Source organism: Cucurbita pepo, chromosome 1 (genome assembly GCF_057944985.1).
Source record: "Cucurbita pepo subsp. pepo isolate OVF chromosome 1, ASM5794498v1, whole genome shotgun sequence".
Lineage (NCBI taxonomy): Eukaryota > Viridiplantae > Streptophyta > Magnoliopsida > Cucurbitales > Cucurbitaceae > Cucurbita > Cucurbita pepo.
This window is the reverse complement of record NC_141798.1, coordinates 18,551,518-18,574,527: the sequence shown is the minus strand read 5'-3', so window position 1 is coordinate 18,574,527 and position 23,010 is coordinate 18,551,518. Positions and strand designations below refer to the sequence as shown.

General features: G+C 35.3%; 4 protein-coding genes across 5 annotated transcripts; 2 read left to right on the top strand and 2 right to left on the bottom strand.

Moving 5' to 3' along the window:
• Positions 1-440: 440 nt before the first annotated feature.
• On the bottom strand, positions 441-3,373 carry LOC111787687 (leukocyte immunoglobulin-like receptor family A protein). The gene is made up of 4 exons (XM_023667719.2): positions 3,214-3,373; positions 1,962-2,051; positions 1,251-1,515; positions 441-998 (listed from the first exon to the last, which is right to left on the bottom strand). The coding sequence occupies exons 1-4, from the start codon at positions 3,254-3,256 to the stop codon at positions 593-595; spliced, it is 804 nt and encodes a 267-aa protein (XP_023523487.2). The 5' UTR covers positions 3,257-3,373; the 3' UTR covers positions 441-592.
• Positions 3,374-4,571: 1,198 nt separating this feature from the next.
• On the top strand, positions 4,572-11,730 carry LOC111787725 (uncharacterized). Of its 2 annotated transcripts, XR_002814034.2 has the most exons (5): positions 4,572-4,791; positions 5,290-5,373; positions 6,898-6,983; positions 8,611-8,686; positions 11,430-11,730. XR_002814034.2 is itself a non-coding variant. In XM_023667762.2 (3 exons), the coding sequence occupies exons 1-3, from the start codon at positions 4,645-4,647 to the stop codon at positions 6,916-6,918; spliced, it is 252 nt and encodes an 83-aa protein (XP_023523530.1). In that variant the 5' UTR covers positions 4,572-4,644; the 3' UTR covers positions 6,919-7,204. The 2 variants fall into 2 exon arrangements, 1 of the variants encoding a protein (XP_023523530.1); XM_023667762.2 differs by lacking the exons at positions 8,611-8,686; positions 11,430-11,730 and having other exon boundaries at positions 6,898-7,204.
• On the bottom strand, positions 8,420-11,128 carry LOC111802975 (transcription factor DIVARICATA). Its single transcript, XM_087127979.1, has 2 exons — positions 10,555-11,128; positions 8,420-9,103 (listed from the first exon to the last, which is right to left on the bottom strand). The coding sequence occupies exons 1-2, from the start codon at positions 10,926-10,928 to the stop codon at positions 8,773-8,775; spliced, it is 705 nt and encodes a 234-aa protein (XP_086984105.1). The 5' UTR covers positions 10,929-11,128; the 3' UTR covers positions 8,420-8,772.
• Positions 11,731-16,749: 5,019 nt separating the features above from the next.
• LOC111787682 (cationic amino acid transporter 6, chloroplastic) lies at positions 16,750-20,446 on the top strand. Its single transcript, XM_023667709.2, has 5 exons — positions 16,750-17,234; positions 17,341-17,560; positions 17,653-18,001; positions 18,115-18,337; positions 19,765-20,446. Exons 1-5 carry the CDS (start codon positions 16,778-16,780, stop codon positions 20,316-20,318), a joined length of 1,803 nt encoding a protein of 600 aa, XP_023523477.2. The 5' UTR covers positions 16,750-16,777; the 3' UTR covers positions 20,319-20,446.
• Positions 20,447-23,010: the final 2,564 nt, after the last annotated feature.

The window sequence follows — 23,010 nt, the reverse complement described above, 5'->3', positions numbered from 1 at the left end:
GCAAGCTTCTTATAGTTAGTTCAATGAATAAGATGAATAAGATGGTTATGCTCCAACTCACTCAAGAATGACAGCAATGGTCACCTGACACGACCAACTCTACAATTTTGAGTGTCATATCTTTCAAAACTAAGTTACGTACCGTCCGTTAGACTAACCATTTTCCAAATCATAGCATAAAAAGAATGCATAACTAAGCTCAGTGGAACTGAACAGTTTGAACTAGAAGTGAACTATGATTAAAGATTTGTGTAATCTTCCAAAAGAATCAGGGGTTAGAGAAAGGAAGGTTTATTGTCTTACTAAATGGAGTCGGCTTCTGCATTACCAACCGTGTCCCAGCCACTTGAGGGAAGGCCCAGCTGACAATGGAAGAGCCGAAGAACTGTACCTACAGCTTGACATCACAGAGAACGATTATGTAATTAAGACACTAAGGATTTGAACTTAAAGAATTACTTTTAATACATGGAATGAGAAGGCAGAGAAAATGATCAGTTGGCACACTCGATGAATGTCTAGTAATGGATGAGGTCCCATCTTGAGTCAAGTTACAGAGTATATGGCATTTCGAACACCGTGATTCTCGTGTTCAATCAGAGTCGTGTCTTCCCCTCTCTTTGTCTCTACTACTCCGTTTCTTCCTGGAATCCTGAGAATGTTTCTTCTCGTACTTTTCATGTCTCTCACGCCTTTCACGCTTCTCTTCACGCCTCTCTTCATGCCTCTCCCGCTTCTCTTCACGCCTCTCTTCATGCCTCTCCCGCTTCTCTTCACGCCTCTCTTCACGCCTCTCCCCACGCCTCTCGTGTCTCTCTTCATGCCTCTCCCCGCACCTCTCTTCACGCCTCCTTTTCTTGCTGTTCTTTTCATCCTCCACTTCCTCTTCTTCTGCATTCCTAGCAGGCAGGTCAGGGACGTCTGTTTTCTCCGAACCAGCAGAGGTGCCCGTTTGATCAGGCGGAAGAGACTTGGATTCTTCCCAGGCATGTGGAGCTCTGCAACCAGTTTGTAGACAGAATTTAACAGGACAATAAGTCCAGAAGGTAGGCAGAACAAAATGCAAGTAATATTGATGCTAATGACAAAACGAATTTAGGTTTGGACTGTTTAAATTCCCATGGTCGTATCTACAAATAGGCAATTCAATTCTGATAACTGAATGATGGGCCAAGTTTTCATGCATCCCTAACCTTGTTTCCACACAACCAGATAAAAAGGAAATTCCATTTAATATTGGTAGATCTAACCTCAAAAAACCAAGACCCTGAACCCGTGCAGCTTCAGCGTGGCCCGCACCCAAGTCTTCTGCAGTGCTACCTCGCTTCACAAGTTCTGAGAACTCATGCTTATCAAGACGATTGCCCTGAGATCTGCCAGCAGTTTTAGGAGCTAATCCAAGAGCCTCCCTCATTGCCTGTTCCTCCTGCTCCTTGATCAATCTTATCTCTTCCTTTGCAACATCGACATTCGAACTCAATTTTTTATCCCGTGCATACCAGTGTAGATCTTTCCCTGTTTTGTTATTAAAAACAGTATTGTTAAGACATTTTATCAGCAAACAATTTCAGGGGCAATGAAGTGAGAGGGATTGTCCATAACCAAATAAAAATCAGCATGTCGTAATTCAAGCCAATTGTATATAAAAGTAGGAATGCAAAACTGGTCAAAATAGTTTGCAAATTGATGAAAGCAGGAACAATAATATGCCTCCCAAATAACCACAGAAGTAGGAGAATAATATAATGCCAACTTGGAGGCAACATAGATAATGAAAACAGAACAAAACTACATTTAGGACATGCTCTACAGTTCAAAAAAAAAAAAAAAAAAAAAAAAAACCAAATAATTTTTCCATTGAGAAATCTAGTGCCTTGTATTAAGAAAACCATTTAATTGATACAATCGCTCAACTTACATGCTTCACCAAACCATAGTAGGCTTTCACAATAATACCTTACCTTTTTGCCATCTTCCAACAGGTGCTTTGATGCTGTGGCCAAGGAAGTTTTCCCGATGTTTGTCAACTTTCACATCGTCCCAATTAAATTCTGCACATCGAACGAGTAAAATCCCATATGTTAGAGAGTCGCTGGCTAAATTCAGGAAAGATACTTCAACAGGTGCAATAATTGTTTACTCGTTCAACATTCCAAAGGGTTTGACAGTGAATATACATTGGTCAAGAAACTTAAGAGACATATTGGATAAAAAAGTGATCATGGGGTTTGAAATAAATCCTTACACCTGTATAGATAATCATGACTTCTTCAACTTCTAAATGTCATATCTAGCAGTAGTTTCCAGATTTATGAAGTCAACATGGAATGGTTGAGATTATACCCATCAACAAATAAATTTAAATTACAGAGTCAAAATAGACATGAAGAACAGGGAGAAATAAACATAAAAATAAAAATAAGACCACCGCTCTCGTAAATGACTGCATATTGAAGGCTTGAAGCATAGGAATTATTCATAACACACTCCAGCCTCTATTTATCCAATCATGTTTATGATCTGCATACTAACTATGACATCTTCTTTGACTTTAACATCGAACTCCAACAGTCCAACTTATGAACCCACCCGTTGTAGAAGCACTACAAGAGACGGGAGGATATGGACACACTGCCAACAACGTTTCAAAGGGGAAAATGCAGAAGAAAAGAACGATTATATCTCGAATCATAGACTGGAACGCGAATTTTTTGAAGCTATTGCCCATACGAACACACGAATATTCAAAAAAAAAAAAAAAAAAAAACAATAACAACAACAGATATCCTGCACAGCCACTCGAACACTAATAAGCCCTAAAATCCTAATGACCCATCATTTGACGACATTCATCACAATAGACGTACATAACCACATAAACTACCGCCAGACCAACAATAAAGGCATCAAAATCTTAATTCAACAACGCATAAACTCCATGTCCATTTGACTAGCTATCTCAAATCTTTAAATTCGAAAAAAGCATCCCAAAAACCCTAATAAAATTTTCTGAAACGATACCAATCACCCTACAAAAAAACGCGTATCCAAATATCGGAAGAGCACAAAAACCCTAGATGGCGGATTCAGATCCACAACGGTTCTCGAACTCTCAGCCGCTGATCTAATCCCGGGAAAGCCTAATTCATCAATAACGAAAAAAGGGAAACAATCAACAAAGTGGAAATCGAGGAAGACAAAGAAGTAGCTTACGATCTCGACCGCCACGAACGCCGCCTCTAGTAGGGTGATACATGATCGGACCTTACGGTCGTGACCGAAACTTCGCGACAGTCTTCTTGTCCCCTGGCTTTCGCGCGGCCTATATTCTTAGAGGTGGAGTTAGAATTGTAGCTAAAATTCATCTGTAATTTTGGAGGGGCCGACTTTATTTATAGGCGTTGTGAAAAAATCAAGGAATTAAAAAATATATTAAAATACGCGCATACATTCATTGGGATAAAAACAATTTTTACCACCATTTTTTTGACTATTTAAATTCGCACCCTTCTCATACCATGTTGCTCTGATACTATATTAGTTGAACACAACTCTCTATAATAATACGAGCGCTCATGGGCTTCCCCAAATTAATCGATGTGAGACTTTCATTATCGAACACCTCTCCTAATCAAGGCTCGACATTTGAAAAATTACTAATCTACTAAGTTTAGGGCATGGCTCTGATACCATGTTAGTCGACTCCTTTTCTTTTAGACTCCTTTGTTCGATATTTGAGGATATACCAATCTATTGACATGACTAAGTTTAGGGCATGGCTCTGCATATTAGTTGAACACGACTCTCCACAATGGTATGATATTGTCCACTTTAAGCATAAAGCTATCGTGACTTTGCTTTGGGCTTCTCCAAAAAACCTTATACCAGTGGAGAAAGTATTTCTTGATTATAAACCCAGGATCATTCTCTAAATTAGCAGATGTGAGACTTTCATCATCAGTGGGCTCCCTCAAAAGTCTGAGCACGAACTTATTAGTATTAAATTGTTGCGAAATAGCTATTAAAAAAAACATATTCCAGTTAAACATGAATTTAGTATTAATATTTAAATTCAAAATTTGTAGTAAGATAATTGAGTAATATTTTATATAATTTAAATTATATTAACTTTATATAATTGGATAAATTAACAATAAAAAACATATTTAAATAAAAAAATATAATTTTAGTTGAACTAAATAAATAAGAAAAATAATTAGAAGCAACAAATTAAATTTGATGAAGAATAATATTTTTCAAAAATTGTAAATAATATATAAAAGGATTAAAAAATAAATTTATTTATTGTAAATTAATAAATAATAAATTTTACCAAATATAAAAAAAAACAGTTAAATTTCCTAATAATTTTACCGTACTCAAAACCAATTCCAAGAAAAAATGGTTAAAATGGACAGATGAAACGGTAACTTTTGAGTTATTACCAAATATTTCCAACAGAAAATCATAGGATTACGTCACTTGATAAATAAACCCGGTTTGGCCCGACCGACCACCGTTTGACTTTGAAGTTATCTAACCGGCTATAAATTGTGAAAGGCTCTATTTGTGTTAGTTCGCGCAATACTGAACCGAATAAACCTTGCTGTCACTCTTTCAAAGATTTTACTTCACGGAACGCAAATGGCCATGCGATCGGTGTTCGGTCGTTCCTCTCTGACTCCGTCCACGGTGCGTGCCGCCGGCGTCGGTGGATTCCGATTCCTCTCGGACGGAAAAGGTCGAGTACTCAGTGAGGAGGAGCGTGCTGCTGAGAACGTCTACATTCAGGTTGAATTATTAGATTCGAATGTTCGAGAAAAAAATGAGTTGAAAAGTAGTAGTAATTCTAGTATCGATCTGCTTTGTTGAATGTTCAGTTGTTGGATTCTCGTACGGACTTGACTGAGATCGAAGTTACTGCTTCTGTACTTTCTTTTTGTGCGAGGAGTTGTGATCTACGATTTAGTTGTAGGAGTTCGATAATCAATCTGTTTGATCAAACGTTCACTCGTTAGAAACTGAAATAAATATGGACTGGAGTTTGGGAATATTTACTGTTTATATGAGATTGTATTTTCTTTCTGTGCGAGGAGTTTGTGTTTATTCGATTTTTAGTAGGAATCCAATCATCAATCTGCTTCATCGAATGCTCGCTTGTTCCAAACTAAAATATAAATAGACTGGGATGAGATTGAAGATACTATTTATGTTGGCTTGTACTTTCTTCTTGCTCGAGGATTTTGTGTTCTCCAATTTGTAGTTATCGTTTTGCTAATGTTTGTGTAGAAAATGGAAAGAGAGAGACTGGAGAAGCAAAGGCTTAAGGCAGAGAAAGAAAGGGCCGAGAAGAAGGAAGAACAGTCGGAGAAGGTAATTCATTACTGGCATTGTTTTCATTAAAATTGGCTGCTGCCAAATATTTGTTAGTCGATCTGTGGTAAGAGAGGCTATGACTAACCGTATTTTGTGATCGTTGCAACTTTTATATATAAATCTTTACGGTCTTGTGGGATCCATCATCCCTAATAATTAGTTGACAACTCTTTGATTGTGTAGTTTCCATGGGTTATTTCTTCGATGTTAAATTTTGATTTCTTATACCTATGTGGGGATTGAGCCCAAGTGTCAGAAATTGATAAAATAAAAAAGAAACCTATGTGATTTTTTTTTTCTTTTTTAAATTATGGAAAAAGTGGAGGCTGTCGGGAATGTGGCTGATAAGAAAAATGACATCCTTCACCAAATTGATCAGATTGATATGTTGGATGCACAAGGCATCGTCCAAACGCAGCAAAAAGAAGAGAATGTTAGAGCTAACACTAAATGAGCAGCGATGTTTGATCAGAAATGCAAAATTAAATGGTTGAATGAAGGGGATGAGAGGGCTTCCTTCTTCCACGGTTGGGCTTCAGCTATGAAAAATAGAGCCTGTTTATCCATTCTAGAAATTGAAGATGAAAGATTTTTATCTACAAAAACAAGGATTGAAGAGAATATTTTAGGCTTTTATAGAAAGTTGCATGCTGATGATAGAGGCCCTCAGTTTACTATTGAAGGGATTGATTGGGCTTTGATCGATAGTCAAATAACGTCGAGATTAGAAAGACCTTTCAGCTAGAAAGAGATTCTTAAAGCATTTCAGAATATAGGCAGTCTCAAGTCCCTAGGACCTGATGGAATGACGGGAGAGTTTGGAACACCTTGGAAGTCATCAGATCTAGTGCAAGTGTTCCCAGACTTTAGCTAATGTGGTCATGTATATTATAGAACACCATGTATATGTATAAAGAAGCTATTATGGTTGACTTGAGCTAATGCATCATTGCGGTTTCTGTGGTAATTACGCGTGTTCATAGCTGGTTGGCATTTTAAATGGACGCCTGCTACCCAGTCCTCATACCTTCGTTTCTGCTACTTTCACCTGTTATTCGTAGAAACTTGTTAGCGCCACTCAAGTTCAAGATCAGTTTATGATATGTTCTGTTGATAAAAGGTGCAAACTAGGATGCTGTTTTTGGACGTTTGGAGTTTTTATCATCCCGAAGACCCTTTCTGTAAATTATATTAATTCAATGGGTTCTTTAAAACTAACAAGTCCAGGAGGGAAATTGTAGTGAACTTTCTTTTTTTCAGGTGTGCAGTGTGCTGAATCTCCTTTTTTTAACATGTTTCTAATTATCACTTTATACTTCTAGAATATGACAAACTTTTGCTACTTTTTTCTGTAACTACTAAGATTAGTCAAACAAATAAATAAGTACAATTGATGATAAAGTTCATTTCACTATATCCACCAAGGGAAAAGTTGCATCATTGTCAATCAAATATTTGAATGCCAGTTTTGTTGGTTCTTATTTTAGAAATTGTGTTTTATCTTTTGCTTCTCATTTGCAGAAACGTGAAGGGACCCAGTAGATGGTGGTGGCTCCTCTGCAAGTCTGGGAAGATCTGCGTTGGAGTTTGGCCACAAGGAATAAAATGTGAGATTCCTCACCCCATCACCGCTTTTCTGTAACCGACTGTTTTATCTGGATTTCGTTTTTTTGTATATTAAACAACGTTGCATGTCTTTGATTGTCCTCCCACTCTGAGAGTGCGTGTCATCTGATATGTTTTAAGACGCAGTGTTCTGCACTTGCTGTTCTGCACCACATCCCTTCACCTCTCTCTCAATAAGCCATTATATTTGTTTTTCCTTTTCCTTTCGGTCCTGCTCCTTCTAAATCCTTTGTTCGTTGATTGTCCTTTTCCTTCTCCCTCCCAGCTTTAGTTTGAAGCAGAAATCATGAAAGTAGATATTTGTTTTGTTTAGTTCTTAGGACTGATCAGGCTCTACTTGAAAAGTCATTTCAAACAAACCCTAGACTTAAGTTTGTCTTGGATGGTCGAATGAAAATTGGGTGGTGGTTCTATTAGAATACTACGAAGTGTCGAACACGAGCAAGAAACCAGTAGATAGAGAGAAATTAGGGTTGGTTAACCAACCTACAAACTTGGTCCTTATCGTTTGGAGAAATCAGGGTTGGTTAACTAACCTACAAACTTGATAGAATTTCTAATCTAATAGACTAATCATGGGATTAACTAAGAGGAACAGGTTCTTTTGGTTCATTTTCATTGATGTTTTCAAATTAGGTTGGTTGGCTATATCATTTGTGTGATCAGGATTGTGCACCTAATCAATAATTGGGGTCTAAAACGTCTTAGGCATTTGCGAATGGACAAATTTGAGAACTGGTGCCTTTTTAATGTAATTTTGTTGTAGTAATAATCACGGCTGTTTGATATGATAGCCGTTTTGGAAAATACATACATGTGTAACTTTAATTTTTAAAATTTATATTTATGGAATTACATTTTAATGCTTTCTTTTGGATGTTGCATTTAAATGTAAACATATCTTCTAGAACTAATTTTAAATAAGTTCTATTTTTTGTGGGGGCTAAATTATAGGATGTATTTATAAATTTTGAGTTTTTTCTAATTAATACTTTTAAATTTCCAAAAATTTAAGAAATATTCTCTATTATATTAAAAAAAATATCCTGATCGTTAAAGAATGTTGAAGGGTAATAAGGTAGTTTTAAAACTTAAAAACTTCAATAATTTGTAATAAAATTTAATGGGAATATATATATTAATATTTAGCCATTTTAGGGTAGTATCCTCCAATAGTTGGATAGGCATGAAATGTTGGGATTCTAGAAACTCCAAACCGGCGGCCCAATCAAAGGCTCCTCCTTTTCTGACCAAAACAACCAAATTATAAAAATAGTTCCTGTTTATGTTACATATATATATATATATATGCTTTTTTTTTTTTTTTTCAAAAATTAGAATACATTTCTTAGATAAAAACAACTTAGTAATGACTTAAAACGATGTTGTCTGCTGAATAATGTTTATAAAACAGTCATCTCATGAATGAAAGTAAAGCATCCTGCACCAAAATTTGGTTGCAGGAATACTCACAATCCAACAAAAGAATTTTCCATTCATATCCTGTGTTTTCCTTTCCTAACCCCACGCCTTTCTTCTTTCTTTTACATTAACTAAGTAACTAACACTGCTAATCCTTTTGCTTTCTTCTATTTTACTTACAAACAGGATCCTACTACTGTTCAAACTTCCATATCATCAGCTTCCCCTAAACTGTGGCAACCAAAACAACAAACCTCCCCAGGTACGTTCCAACGCCTTTACACATTCGTCGGTGTATTTACATTGCAATAATGTTTTCAGTAGTTTCTATCCATATTGTGTCGATCCCTACATCGGGAACCTGTAAGTTTGGAGTGCACCTCCTTGGTCTTGCAAATGACCTGTGGGGCTTAGCTGCTGCTGCATACTTGATTGAATGGTTGGGTTGGGAACTGGGGATATCCAATTCGGGTCGAAAGGTATAGGGGCGGAGTTGTTGTCAACTGTAGTGATGTCGTGAATGCTTGATCGTTTCCTTTCTTTCTTCCCGGAGTTTTGTCGGAGAAAGTATTTCTGAGCATGGCTAGCTACTTGAGTTGGTGTTCTTGTGATCACTACGTTCCTTGAGATGCTCCTCCAATCACCCTTACCGAATTTTTTCAGTCCAAGGAGGAATAGCCTGTCATAATGCCAAACATAACTTTGCATCAGAAGACTAACCAAAGAGCGAGAAAGGCCTAGAGTAACATGAACATCGTTTGATACTCGCTGCTTCGTTTCTCCCATTGGTCTCCGAAATTCAAGCTTCTACATTACACTTCTAAAAACACAGCCATAAGAAAACTTAGAAAGTAAAGAACTCTGATTTTACGTATATATATGAACCAATCGCAGCAACAGATCTCGAAACATAGGGGGCAAAAGTTGAAAACTAGAGCAACTATTGGATTTAGCTTTTAGGCCAATGCTCAAAAACTTGATATTGAAGCTAATATCAATAATAAGTTGTTAACAAAGTAATATGCAAATAGACAGCAACATTCTTCTCAGCCATTAGCCCAAACATGGCCAAGATGAGTCAGCTCATTGGTTAAAGAGGCAAATCATGAACCCAGTTGTCATCTAGCGACCTAATAAAGTTTATGAATGTCAATGTCACAAGCTTAACTGGTTGTTGAAAAAGCTAGCTTAGACACTTATGACAGATCAATAGTCCCAAGCGTCATGTTCTCCGTCAAGAAAATAAAGGCTTTGTTCGATAACCATTTGAGTTTTGAAAACTAAGCATGATGAAAAAAACAAGTACAATTATAAAAAAGTCAAACCCAACTTAAACAGTTGAAAAGACTATTGTAACAGTCCAAGCCCACCATTAGCAGATATTGTCTTTTTTGAGCTTCTTCTCAAAGTTTTTAAAATGTGTCTATTTGGGAGAGGTTTCCATAGATGACGTAGTTGGTTAGCGCGTAGGTCCCATAGCTTATAGAGTGATCCTAAGGTCTAAAGTTCGAGCCTCTCCCTGAAGGGGTGGATTGTGAGACCCTACATCGGTTGGGGAGGAGAACGAAACATTCGTTATAAGGGTGTGGAAAACCTCTCATAGCAGACACGTTTTAAAAACCTTGAGGGAGAACTCGCAAGGAAAAGCTGAAGGAGAACAATATCTGCAAGCGGTGGGCTTGCGCTCTTATATACTTGAAAGAACACAATTCTGACAGATGGTTTTCCTTGTTAATGACTAGAAATCCCCAAACAGCCACCTGATTCTTGTTCATGGGGAAGTCTTGTTCTTCCAATAGAGAACCCAAATGGCTTACAACTTGTAAAGATTTGTCATTCCATATAAGCCATAGTTTCCTTGAGAGCTTCCATTGCTTAGATAACCATCTTAGTTAAAACTTTATACAAGAAAAAGCACTTCTAAATCCGAAACTGGGTTGGTTCTCTGTTTCTGGAATTCCCAATTTGGAAGATAGAACAGGAATTAAGACACACAAAACCCAACAGACACGAAAATTTTCTCGCCACTTTCCTTTCCCTTTTCCACCATTTTCTCAGCAGCCAAACAGAAACACAGAGGACTAAATTGAGGATTAAGAGAGGGAAAAAAAAAAAAAAAAAAAAAGATACCTATGTTCTTCTTCGGTCCATGGCGTCCCCTTCTTCCTCTCGCTGTCCCCACCAGGCTTAGCCTTGGATCCAAAAGAGATCTGTCCAGAAGAGTCCCATTCCGGCGAACCCACCGCCGATTCATCAGAATAACTCGGCAACTCAACTCGACCAGAGTCAATTTCCAGGACGTCATAAACCAGAGCCTCATAGTGATCTTTAACCTCCCTCGGCAACTTTCCAGGCACAAGGTCGGCGACCCTTTGCCACCGATCAGGCAAGTCCGCCGGTACCACCACCAAAGCCTCCTCGAAAAGCTTGTCCTCCGACCGAGTCCACTGAGTCGAAGACTGAGTCATGGTCGTCCACCGACTGTCGTGAAACATAACAACCATAAAACAGAGAAAGATGAAGAAACAGAGAAACAGAGAGAGGATTTAATGGAGTTTTTTCTATTATTTTTTACTGAAATGAATCAGTTTCTTGGAGACTGCACATGGAAGGATTGGGGAAATTGTGGGTTTATAAATTTGAATATATAGCACTTCGCACGGAGAGAAACAATGGATTGGATATTGAGAAAATATGGGAATTTGGGTTTAAAGAAAAAAAAAAAAAAAGGAGAGAATTTGAAATCAACACGTTGTTTGGTATAATTGGGTTTGTTTCCAAATTGGATTTTACTCTGTCGGCTTCATTCTTTGCTCTTCTACACTTTGTTTGATTCTATAAAAAATTATGTCCTCTTTTACAACTATTATAAATATAAATGTGTATTTTCTTTTTTCTTTTTTTAATTTGAGTTTTAATAAAGCATAGGTAAATGTAATTCGCCCGCATACCACAAATAGTCGAATTTGAACTCAACTTTGTCACTCTTCTTTTGTTTCTCGCAGGTACCTTGCGTGATTTTACTGTGTTTTTTGCACTCAATTGGATGAACGGTTGAACATCAAAGAACTTTGGTTCTCCCAACCAGCAGGTGGGGGACGTGCTTGTCTAATATGATAATACTACGAAGTAAGTGACTCTTCTAGACAGGTTGTCGAAAGTGGCGCTTTCGTGTACCATATAACATTCTCGGGCGAACCATGGATGAGGAAGCTTTCCTCATCCCCATCACCACTTCCTATTTCAATATTTATGTCTACAAAATTCTTTATTTATTTTCGAAAGAATCAGGTTCCACTTTTTATATCTTTAACATATATTTTTTGAAAAATATATTAATTTCAAATAATTGGATAGAACATATTATATGTTCAATTGTTTTCTTTATAAAATGAAACTCGTTTTATTGACAAGGAGAAATTCTTTGTCCCATTCAAGGAAGACCCTCGATGGCATGGACATATCTATTCAAAACTCAACGAGATAGCGATTAGTTTCGCTACTCTAAATCCAACGCTCGCCCGGTTAGATTTGATTTTAATAAGAGTTAGATTTAATTTTAATAATATTATTTATGGGAGTAGCTAAATATTTTTTAAAAAATTATAATATAAAGATTAAATTTTTATATATTTAAAAATTAATTTTCTAAAAAAAAAAATACGTGAATTAAATATTGTTACTTTTTATTAAAGTTTGAAGACTTTCTCTTCCTTTCTTTCCGGTCGTTTCTGTGTTTTGGAAGGATGTGAAGCTGGAAAATTAATTAATTAATTAATTAATTAATTATTATTTAAATAATTTATATTTCGAGTCTCGATGCACATACTTTGAATATCGATGGATCTGATCTCACAGCTCATTTAATTTATTAAAAAAATATATTTCTTGTTCATGACGTGGAAGAATTCCACTGGGCATTCTTTTTATTTGACAAATAAAATAAATAAATATTCATAAATACCAAATAAATTAAAATGAATACTTTTTTGGAGTCCTATGAATGTATCAAATTTAAATAAGGTAACGTTATAATTCTCGTAACAACCTATCATCCTTTCCCATTTTCAATGAAGTCTACCCTTTTCATGGATACTGTTATGGGATGGATTCTTTGACTTTGACTTTGTGGCATGTTGCCCATTTCCTAATCTAACCGCTCCTCGGTTTCTGCAACCCTACTGATTCTAACCACGATCGTCATTTGTGGCGCTTCTTTTCGTGCTGATATCAAAGCATGCATCGGTTTGTCATCTTATTAGGTCAACTACGATCGAATGTAACCGTAATGTATTATTTCAAAGATATCTTAGGTGCAGAGTATGTATTATTTCAAATACATCTTAGATACAGATTAACCTAGGTTATTTACTTAACTACCAAAACGAGTATAACTCGGTAGATAACGCAGCAATTGACATTTTAAATAACGAAAGTTCGGTTCTTCGTCTCTTACTATTGTTGTACCATACTAGCTCATACTCGAGCGAGCAGACTTTTGACATGCAGAATGTCTTGTACGAGTAATGCATTGGCGTGTTAAGTCTATGCATACATCATTTGATTGTACAAACCGACATTAGTACTTCTCAGTCGTCCAACTAAAATCCTACAACGACAAATATGATCAGCTATTGATTTTTTTTCACTGTATGGTAAATATTTTATATATATATATATATATATATTCGTAATTGTTATTATAAAAGATTTAAAATTTAAAATTAAACAATTTAAAGGTGGTTTGAACTTTAATAGTCATTTAATTCCTCACCTTTTATTTTAAAAAGTAAAAAGTTATTCGTTAATACTTTATCCCTCCACCGCCCAACGTTTTTTTTCTCAAATAAAATATATATTTTACCCAAATTACAACTTCCAACTTTTTTATTTTTAAATTATAAATTGTCTTAATCAAATTTTACGTTTATTTAATTTAAATTGGTTGAAATTCACATATTTACAACTTTAAAATATTATTAAACATAAAATTTGATTTTATATTTAATATAATAAATAATTTTAATTCTTTTTAATATTTATTTGATGTAATTATATAAAAATAAAAAATTTAGAAATTTATTTGAAATTTAAAAAATAATTCATCAAATATAAAAATGAATATCACTGTTAACAAAAATCCGAATAAAAAAATGGGATAATTCTATTAGTCACAAATTATATATATATATATATATATAGGAATAAGGTAATTAGTTATTTAATTTAAAAGGGTGAAGAACCGAGTTCGTCCCATTTGTATGGGCTACCAATAGAGCCAGCTAACACCGATGTGGAATTGGACACGTTTGGTGTGGATTATTTGATACTTTAATTTTAATGTCGGTAACCGTCTGTACGCAGTCACATGTCCGTACCTTCTAACTCCTCTTATAATAAATATTTATTAGGTAATATTATTTTCAATATAATGAGATAATAATGTCAACCCAATATACAAATATGATATAATTTTTAATTAGTTAATATATATTTTTAAAAATAAATATAATTTTATTTAAATAAATGGGTAAGTTTTTAGTTGAATCATAAAATTTTATTAAACATTAAATTTAAATAACGGAGCGTTATCACCGTGCAATGATTTTCACGACATGTATATAACAAAAAATTACATCGTTGGGCTCTTAATTGATCAAATTGTTTCTCAAATAGGTCTTAGTTGACCACAGTTGAGTCCAACCATCAATTGTCCATCGTGAATCAATCATACTATCTTCGGTCGACCTCTATGGGAGGTTTGTCTCAAGGTTCAGTTAGAGGAGTCTTGGTCAACTCCACGTGGTTAGCCTCAACATTTGGAACGTTCGTGGTGGTAGGACTTGCAAGCTTAACTAACCCACTTCAGATACCCTTTTCATTACAACAATTGTCTGCTACGGAATCTAACATAGTAGAAAATATATTGTTTAAAGTCGAGAGTACATTCTCTCATATCAACTTGACCTTAATGATCCTCCTAGGTCAGCTCACGTTAGGTCTTGGCTAACCTACACGAGACAATCTCTGCTACTGGGTCGGCTTGCATACGACCTAGTCGCCTTACATAGGTCAACCCCGTACTCTTAGGTGGCAAAGGTGAATTTGTGTTTTTATTTTTTGATTATTATTATTATTCTTAAAATCGTATATTTTATTTTCTTTGTGTTTTATTTATTTATTTTTAATTATTAATAATATTATTTTGTAGGTGACAATGACATGTTAAATGATTGTTATGTGGATAATGACGACACAAGAGGTGGGACCCTTGCTCCTAGCCGTCCTAAACAACACACGACACGGCAGATTGCCGAGTTGGAACAATAGTTACGTGGCAAATTTTAACATCGACACGTGTACTCCAATTGGCCACGCCCTCGGCCGCCCTTCTGCTCCGAAATCTGGTTTTGGATAAGGTTACCACTGCCACCTCACCACACATTTGACATTTATTTATTTTATTTTCTTTTTAAATCATTTATTTTTCCTCACGTTTTTTTGTTCCATATTAAAAATAAAGTGGGTAATTTTCTACATTTATTTATCTTTTTCAAGAAATATCCATAAAAAAATTGATATGATAATTATGTAAAATTATGTAATTTTGATTAAAATGCTTATTTATACTAAAATTATCACTTTATTTGTCATTTTTTTAAATATATTAATTTTAAAAAAATACCTAAACCTTTTTTGGTTAAAAAAAAATAATTATAAAATTACAAAATTTAATAATCAAATAATATTTAAAATTGTCAAATTTTTAATTAAAAAAAAAAGAAAACAAATCGAAATTCCAAATATTGGGCCTAGTGTAAATAATTGAAGCCCAGATGACAAAGGCCCATTAATTTCATCGGGCCCAATAAAGGAATTGGGTCTGGGCTTATGGGTATTTCTTGCAATTTTCGTTAATATTAGGGCTAGAAGGGAATAAGTATAAATTTTATTGGTTAAATACAATATTGTTAAGCAATGAAATAAAATAATCATTAATTTAATTAATTAAAAAACACAGAAACACAATATATTAAGTATTTTAATTTAGAATAATGAGATATTATTTATTTTAGATTTAAACCCGTAAAAATTGATTTTTTTTTATAACGGGTTTATATATTGTTATTTTCCGCTCTTTTAGTCGACAATGCTAATATTACTAATAAGGGTATTCTCGAACCATTGATATCGAGGCTCCCTACAAACAGTCTTTCACGTGCTCACGTTCAAACATATTTTCCAGAGAGCTGAAAAATATATTTTAAAATTTTAATATTTAAATATTTGAAATGCAATGTTTAAACATAATATATGATTTGGTAATTAAGTTTGATTCCACAAAATTATCCCTCGTTGTATATAAATATAATTAATAGAATATGATTTTTTTTAAATGTTCGGTCGTTTTGATCTTCAAAATTAGTGTATTTCACTAGTGGATTAAAATATTGTTCCCGCAGTTAAAACTTCGATAAATTACCAATTTATAGTTATTTTTTATTGGTTTAAAAATCGGTTTATAATGAAATAAAAAAGTGATTTAAATTAAAATTTGTTTCAACCGACCTAAAACGGTAATTAAAATCCTTAATAAAAATTTAAAATACATTTTTTTTAAAAGAAAAAAATTATTTTATTTGATCTAATTTTGTTAAATACTTGATCAAATTACCAATCTACCCCTAAGCCCTTTCGTTTGGGGCCCAACGTCTTCGTTGGCTCACTATCTAGTGATTAGCTTTGATACCATACAACGTAAACACACACATCAACCTCACAGTTTTAAAATGCGTCTATTAATAAGAGATGTCCACACTAAGATATGCTTCGTTTTTCGTTTCTCTCCAACTGACTTTATTTATATATATATATATATATATATATATATATATATATATATATATATATATATACTGTAATTAATATTTTCTGGGTGAATAAATAATTTTTTTAGTGGTGTACCTATACCATCCACCTAAAACAGTTTTCAATATAAAATTTTAAAACGTTGGAATATTTGTAGAATCATGTTAATATTTTTATATTATTTTAATAAAATTTAAATATTTATTTTTATATTTAATAAACATTAATATTATTAATATATTCTCTTTTATATTAATGAAATTTGTATTGGCAATTATTTTTTCTTAAACTTAATTTAAATCCTATAAATAAATTATAAATTAAATAATTAAAATAATAAATGTACTTTGATATTTGAGAATAAAAACATAAATTATTTAGTATTAATTAACGTCATTTGTGTTTTAAATAAATAAATAAAAAGGGATTTTTTTTGTTTTTTGTTTTTTTTTAATTTTAAAAAAAGGTAAACAGCTTTTCGGCGATGCCAAGCGTGGCTTTAAATTCGCCACCTCCAATGCAAACCCTCACTTTTCAGTCACGCTCTTACCTCCATTCCGCCATGGACGCCCATTCATCTTCTTTTTCAAGCTTTTCCGCATACCTTCGAGCTCTCTCTCTCACTCCTTCTCGTCTTTCTCGACGGGCCTTCTCCGTCTCCACCTCCTTCGACGAAATGACTTCTACACGATCCACTTCCGGCGTTCATATGCATAGGACTCTCCGCTGGTTCGACCTCGTCGGCTTTGGCCTTGGCGGTATGGTCGGCGCTGGCGTCTTCGTCACAACCGGTCCGGCTGCTCACCAGGCCGGTCCTGCCATTGTTCTGTCTTACGCCATTGCTGGCCTCTGTGCGCTCTTATCGGCTTTCTGCTACACCGAGTTTGCCGTCGATATGCCTGTAGCCGGTGGCGCCTTTAGTTATCTACGTATCACATTCGGTGCGGCTTCCTGATTCTATTTCTATTTCAAATGTGTATGTTTAATTTGATCATTTCCGTGCTTCTTCTCACTCGGAGATTTTTGTTTGTTTGTTTTTGTGTACAGGTGAATTCGCTGGATTTTTGACCGGTGCGAATCTGATAATGGACTATGTGATGTCCAACGCCGCTGTCGCCAGGAGTTTCACTCAATACCTAGGCGCCGCAATCGGTATTTCCACCGCTAAATGGAGACTCGTCGTTCCTGGACTCCCCAAGGGATTCGATCAAATCGATTTGATTGCCGTCGCCGTTGTTTTGATCATCACAATCATCATCTGCTACAGGTCTGTGCGAAATCGAAAATCGTGAATCGTGATCGAATTCGTTGTGAAACTAAATAAGGCTAGTTTTGTTTTGTGGATGTTCTGTTTTTCAGTACGAAACAGAGCTCGGTGGTGAACATGACGCTGACAGCGATACACATTCTATTCATAGCTTTTCTGATCGTATTCGGATTCTGGAAAGGCGATTGGAAGAACTTCACCGAACCAGGCGATCCGAAGAACGAATCCGGATTCTTCCCTCACGGAGCCACAGGCGTTTTCAAAGGCGCGTCTCTGGTTTACCTAAGCTACATCGGCTACGACGCTGTATCGACGATGGCGGAGGAGGTTCGTAATCCGGCAAAGGACATCCCGGTCGGCGTCTCTGGCTCCGTCGTGCTCGTCACCATCTTGTACTGCCTAATGGCGGCTTCAATGGCGAAGCTCCTTCCCTACGATATGGTACAGTAAAAAGAAAAAAAAAACACAAAAATACAAATTCGTACAGTCTGATTTACAGTTAAGGGCAATCGGTGTTGATTACATTGAAACAACTTTGTACATGGTTGCGGCAGATCAAGGCGGAGGCGCCGCTCGCGGAGGCGTTTGCGAGGTGGAAGTGGGTGTCGAACGTGATCGGGGGCGGAGCAAGCTTCGGGATATTGACGTCGCTGCTGGTGGCGATGATGGGGCAGGCTCGATACATGTGCGTCATTGGACGGTCCAGAGTGGTCCCTGCTTGGTTCGCCGAGGTCCATCCCAAAACCTCCACCCCTCTCAACGCCTCCGCCTTTCTTGGTAACTCATTTCAACCCTACTCACTTTCAACATTTAATCTTTCAAATTACGCTCGAATTAGCTATTATCATGCATTAAATTATACCAAATATATATTTTCTAGTTTCAATTGAACAACTATAGCTGGAAAAGAATTTGAATATCTGATTTACTGGTCGAGAATCAATTTGGACCTTTTGACCTTATGAACGAGATTTTTTCATATCAATAGCATTGCTTTTTAATCAATATTGAATAGGAGTTTGGGAAATGAATGTTGAAGGGGGCCTTGAGAATCTGCTGTTCTAAATGGGAGTGTTGGGATAGGGGGAAAGAAATCTTTTGGGGCCATGGTTTTGGTGGAACTAGAAGAGGACCCCTTTTTTTTTTTCCTCCCTAAAAAAATTATATGTGATCTATTAATTATCATGATAATTATTTGAAAGAAAAAAAAAAAGTGGGACCTCACCACTTGTAGCATGAGATCAATGGCTAAAACCCAAGATAGTGAGAGAGATAGAGAGGGTTTTGGTGCAAGTAAACTCCTGCATTAGTTTGTGCCTTGTGGTTCATAATGGCTTAGAGCATAAGATATTCTTCAGATGGTGGGAGAGAGTTTTTAAGCTTTTATAGGATAGCAACACTTTTGTCATGGCTTCACAGGCATCTTCTGTGTTTCAAGAAAAAAGCTAAGGAATTTGTATATAAACACTTGGGGGTCTTCTTGTTTCAACACCATGGAAAATGAAAGATACAGCCTTTTCTAACTGTTTTCTTGCACTTTTCTTGTGTTTGGTTCCTAAGGGAAATTAAAAATTAACACAAAAACTATGTGGGTTGCTTTCGTGTAAATAATGCTTTCTTTCTCCACTCGGGACCCCGTTCGGGACCCAGTGTCCTTGCTGGCACACCGCTCAGTGTCCATTCCCCTTCGGGGCTCAGAGTCCTCGCTCAATGTGTAGCTTTGATACTATTTGTAACAGCTCAAGCCCATAGCTAGTTCCTCTTATTAAACTGCCTTTCCTAGAGAAAGGTTTCTACACCCTTATAAAAAATGCTTCGTTCCTCCCTTAATCCCGTCTCTTTTAACCATTAACTTCCCGGGATGTCCTGTGTTGTGTTGCGTCGACCGTGTATGAATCTTTTGTAGAGTTTCTTCTTCCCTTTTGATTTATGTTGAGCCTTACACAAGACAAGGTTTTCACAAGTTGTGTGTACTTGTTTGTGTTCATATTTACACGGTAAGGGATAGGTGGTTTAGATTGGCTCAACTCAACAACAGGACATATCTCTTTGGTTTAACCCAATTTTGAAAACGACCGATCATATTTCGATAAGAATAAAGTTTCTTCATTTATGCTGTCACTTTATCCACTACAATTATTGAGTCTCTGCACAAATTCCTTAATTTCCTGTTGTTTAAATCAATTTTTATTGGTTTGATTCAGGGATTTTTACGGCTGTGATCGCTCTTTTCGTTGATCTTGATGTCCTACTCAACTTCGTATGCATTGGTACACTCTTTGTGTTCTACATGGTCGCCAATGCTATTATTTACCGACGTTATGTGGTGATAGGGAGCACCAAGCCACAACCAACGCTATCATTCCTCTGCTCATTTTCACTCACTGCTATCATATTCACTCTCATATGGCACTTCGTAACTCCAGGGCGTGCCAAAACTGCCTTACTCACTGTCACTGCCATCGTCGCCATCGTTGTCTCGCTAATTTTCAATTGCGTGGTACCTCAATCACGGAAACCTGAATTCTGGGGCGTCCCCTTGATGCCATGGATACCTTGTGCATCAATCTTCCTAAACTTGTTCTTGCTCGGGTCCCTCGATGGCTCGTCCTATATAAGATTCGTGTTCTTTTCGATCCTCGTCGTGCTTGTTTATGTGTTGTATGGCGTCCATTCAAGCTCAGATGCTGAAGGAGACGATTCCCTATTCGTAAAAAACAGGGAGATTCTAGAATTACAAAACAACTTCAAAGTATAGTTTATGTGATTGTTTCTTTTACCCGACAAATTAAAACCTTATTGTATAAAGAATCGAAGAAAGGTTTTCGGAAAGTGGAAAGCTGTAAATATAGTTTATGGGTGTTAAAATGATTTTTTTTAGTTCAACGAGTGGGTCGAGAATTCTGAATCTTTGATTTAATCTCTTAATCGATGATATATTTGAGGTCGGGAAAGTAGGTGGGTGAGTTTTGTTTAGGACTTTTCACAAACACTTAGAAGGGAGTTCGTAAGCATTTATTTAAAGGAGAGAGTGGATGTTGACATCGAGTAAGTGTTTACGTAGTCCCATTTTTGCAATTTTATACTCTTTTTAGCTAAATTAATGATATTTTATTTAGTATGGTTTTAAAAGCTATAATCCTTATGATTCGGTTTAAATTTAATAAACGATCATGTTGTTATTATATGGTCATAGTTTCGATCTTATGTGACGTGTTTGTTGGGCACGATAGATAGAGGTGGAAAATGTGAGATCCTACGTCGGTTGAAGAGGAGAACGAAACATTTTTTTTAATAAAAGTATGGAAACCTCTAATTAGTAGACGTGTTTAAAAACCGTGAGATTGACGGTGATACGTAACGGACCAAAGCGGACAATATCTGTTAGTGGTGGGCTTGAACTGTTACAAATGGTATCAGAGCCAGACATCGGGCGGTGTACCAACGAGGACGCTGGCTCCTAACGAGAGTGGATTGTGAGATCCCACATCGGTTGGAGAGGGGAACGAAACATTCCTTATAATGGTGTGTTTTAAAATCGTGAGGTAGACAACGATACCTAACGGACGTGGACAATATCTGTTAGCAGTGGGCTTAGGCTCTTACAGGAAAAACGATGTTTTGTACGAAATGTTGAATCGTACTGATAATTTTAGGGTTTGAGCCGAGTAGAAACTAGGGAGAACCGTCTTCAAAATTTTCAATCCCAAAACTCGCGTAGTTTCTCCACCAGGAAGGAAAATAAGAAAGCTATTAACATCTAATAACAACGTCGATCCTATGAGAACCGACCTAAACACAACTCAGTTCTTTAGGATATATGCCTTCGACCTAAACACATACCCTCAACCAAGATATCGCCATACGTTTGAGTTATTCCACTCCAGTACATTTGCTTAGTTCAACATGTGAGAGCGAGAGATTCGAATCTCTAACTTCTTGATGAATAATACGTGTCTAAACCAGTCGAGTTATACTCAAAGTTTGTCATCTCCATACGTCGTTAAACTAAAAAAAAAAAAAGTCGACGCCATGACAAGGTCTACACCGAAACCATTGGACTTAAAATGACGCTTTACCCCTTCTTAAATCAACACTAACCACTACTTTCAAAGAGAAAAAGGAGGGGCAAAAATGGAAAGAACGAGTACATTTTTTAGAGAGAGAAAGAGAAAAATCCACAATTTTTTTTTTTTTTAATCTCCAAATGGCTTGCTTCTAATTCACAAAATTCTAATTTAATAAGAGAATTTTGACCCGACCACTTTTCAGGTCCTTCTTGTTCGATAAACTTGTATTCGAGTTCTAAGATTCTATTCGATCATAAATATTATTCTTTAGGACCATCTATTATTATACGCATTATTTTTTAAAAATAATACTCGAGACGTTAGTATAATATATATATATATATATATTTTGAATAATTATACCTTTAATTTTTTTTGGGTAAGTTTTATTTATTTATTCGATTATATATATATATTTTATTTTGTATTTTGTAAGTGGATTTTATGGTAATTTAGTTGTTTTATTTAGGAGATAATAAAAAATTAAATTATTGTTTTATCAAAAATAAATATCAATTTTTATTTTTAAAAAATTATTTAATTAATTTATTATTTAAAACTTATGAAATTGACCTTATGAATATCGTTATTTTTATACTAGAAAAATGCGCGTGACAATGGTATGATAAGGAATCACATAAAATTCCAAAATTCCATGTCACAAAGTGACTCAACCTTTCTCCATAACGAAAACAAACAAATAAAAATATATATTTTAATTTTTTAAATGGTTGTAAATTTGTCGAGTGTAGAGACATTTTTTTAGATGTAATCGAATTGCGTTCGGGTTCTAAATTTTTTAAACCGAACCCAACTCAACCTAACCATAAAATATTTGAATTGAGTTACGTCGAGCTGGTTCGAATTGTTCAACTCTTTTATTTAATTATTAAAAAATAATTATAAAGTAATATAACTAAATTCATAATTCGATCCAAATAATACGAATGAGTTGAGTTGATCGAGTTTTTCGAGTCGGGACGGGTTTGTTTAAAAGTGGGGTCCACATGAAATTGACCCAAGAAACCCACTAAAAGCCATTTGAGGCTTTTCCCACCACAGCTTGTAATCAATAATACCTTTTTTTTTTTCTTCTCCTCAATTCTCAAACCCCATTTGACTTTAGTTTTTTTTAATTAAATAAATATAATGCTAAAAGTGAAGAAATTGTTTTAAAAAATGAGATTTTTTTTTTTAATTTTCTTAATTAAAATATTATTTTATTTAAATATTTTAAAATTTATTTTATTTTAGTCCCTACACTTTCAATAAATCTTAAAATTAGTCACCGTCGAATTCAAACAGACAAAATATGAAAATTAAATTTGGATATTTTAAAATATACCGATAAAATTATAAAAAAATATATTTTAATTTTTT

Bases quoted from the DNA above. Each gene is read 5' to 3' on its own strand.
- LOC111787687 (XM_023667719.2), bottom strand. From the start codon at position 3,256: ATGTATCACCCTACTAGAGGCGGCGTTCGTGGCGGTCGAGATC. The intron at 1,516-1,961 runs GTAAGGTATTAT...ATAACAAAACAG, and splicing joins TGTTGGAAGATGGCAAAAAG to GGAAAGATCTACACTGGTAT. The intron at 999-1,250 runs GTTAGATCTACC...AACTGGTTGCAG, and splicing joins CAGGGTCTTGGTTTTTTGAG to AGCTCCACATGCCTGGGAAG.
- LOC111787725 (XM_023667762.2), top strand. From the start codon at position 4,645: ATGGCCATGCGATCGGTGTTCGGTCGTTCCTCTCTGACTCCGTCCACG. The intron at 4,792-5,289 runs GTTGAATTATTA...ATGTTTGTGTAG, and splicing joins CTGAGAACGTCTACATTCAG to AAAATGGAAAGAGAGAGACT. The intron at 5,374-6,897 runs GTAATTCATTAC...TCTCATTTGCAG, and splicing joins AGGAAGAACAGTCGGAGAAG to AAACGTGAAGGGACCCAGTA.
- LOC111787682 (XM_023667709.2), top strand. From the start codon at position 16,778: ATGCCAAGCGTGGCTTTAAATTCGCCACCTCCAATGCAAACCCTCACT. The intron at 17,235-17,340 runs GTGCGGCTTCCT...TTTTGTGTACAG, and splicing joins TTATCTACGTATCACATTCG to GTGAATTCGCTGGATTTTTG. The intron at 18,002-18,114 runs GTACAGTAAAAA...TGGTTGCGGCAG, and splicing joins AGCTCCTTCCCTACGATATG to ATCAAGGCGGAGGCGCCGCT.
- LOC111802975 (XM_087127979.1), bottom strand. From the start codon at position 10,928: ATGGTTGTTATGTTTCACGACAGTCGGTGGACGACCATGACTCAGTCT. The intron at 9,104-10,554 runs GTATCTTTTTTT...GCATTATGACAG, and splicing joins TGGACCGAAGAAGAACATAG to GCTATTCCTCCTTGGACTGA.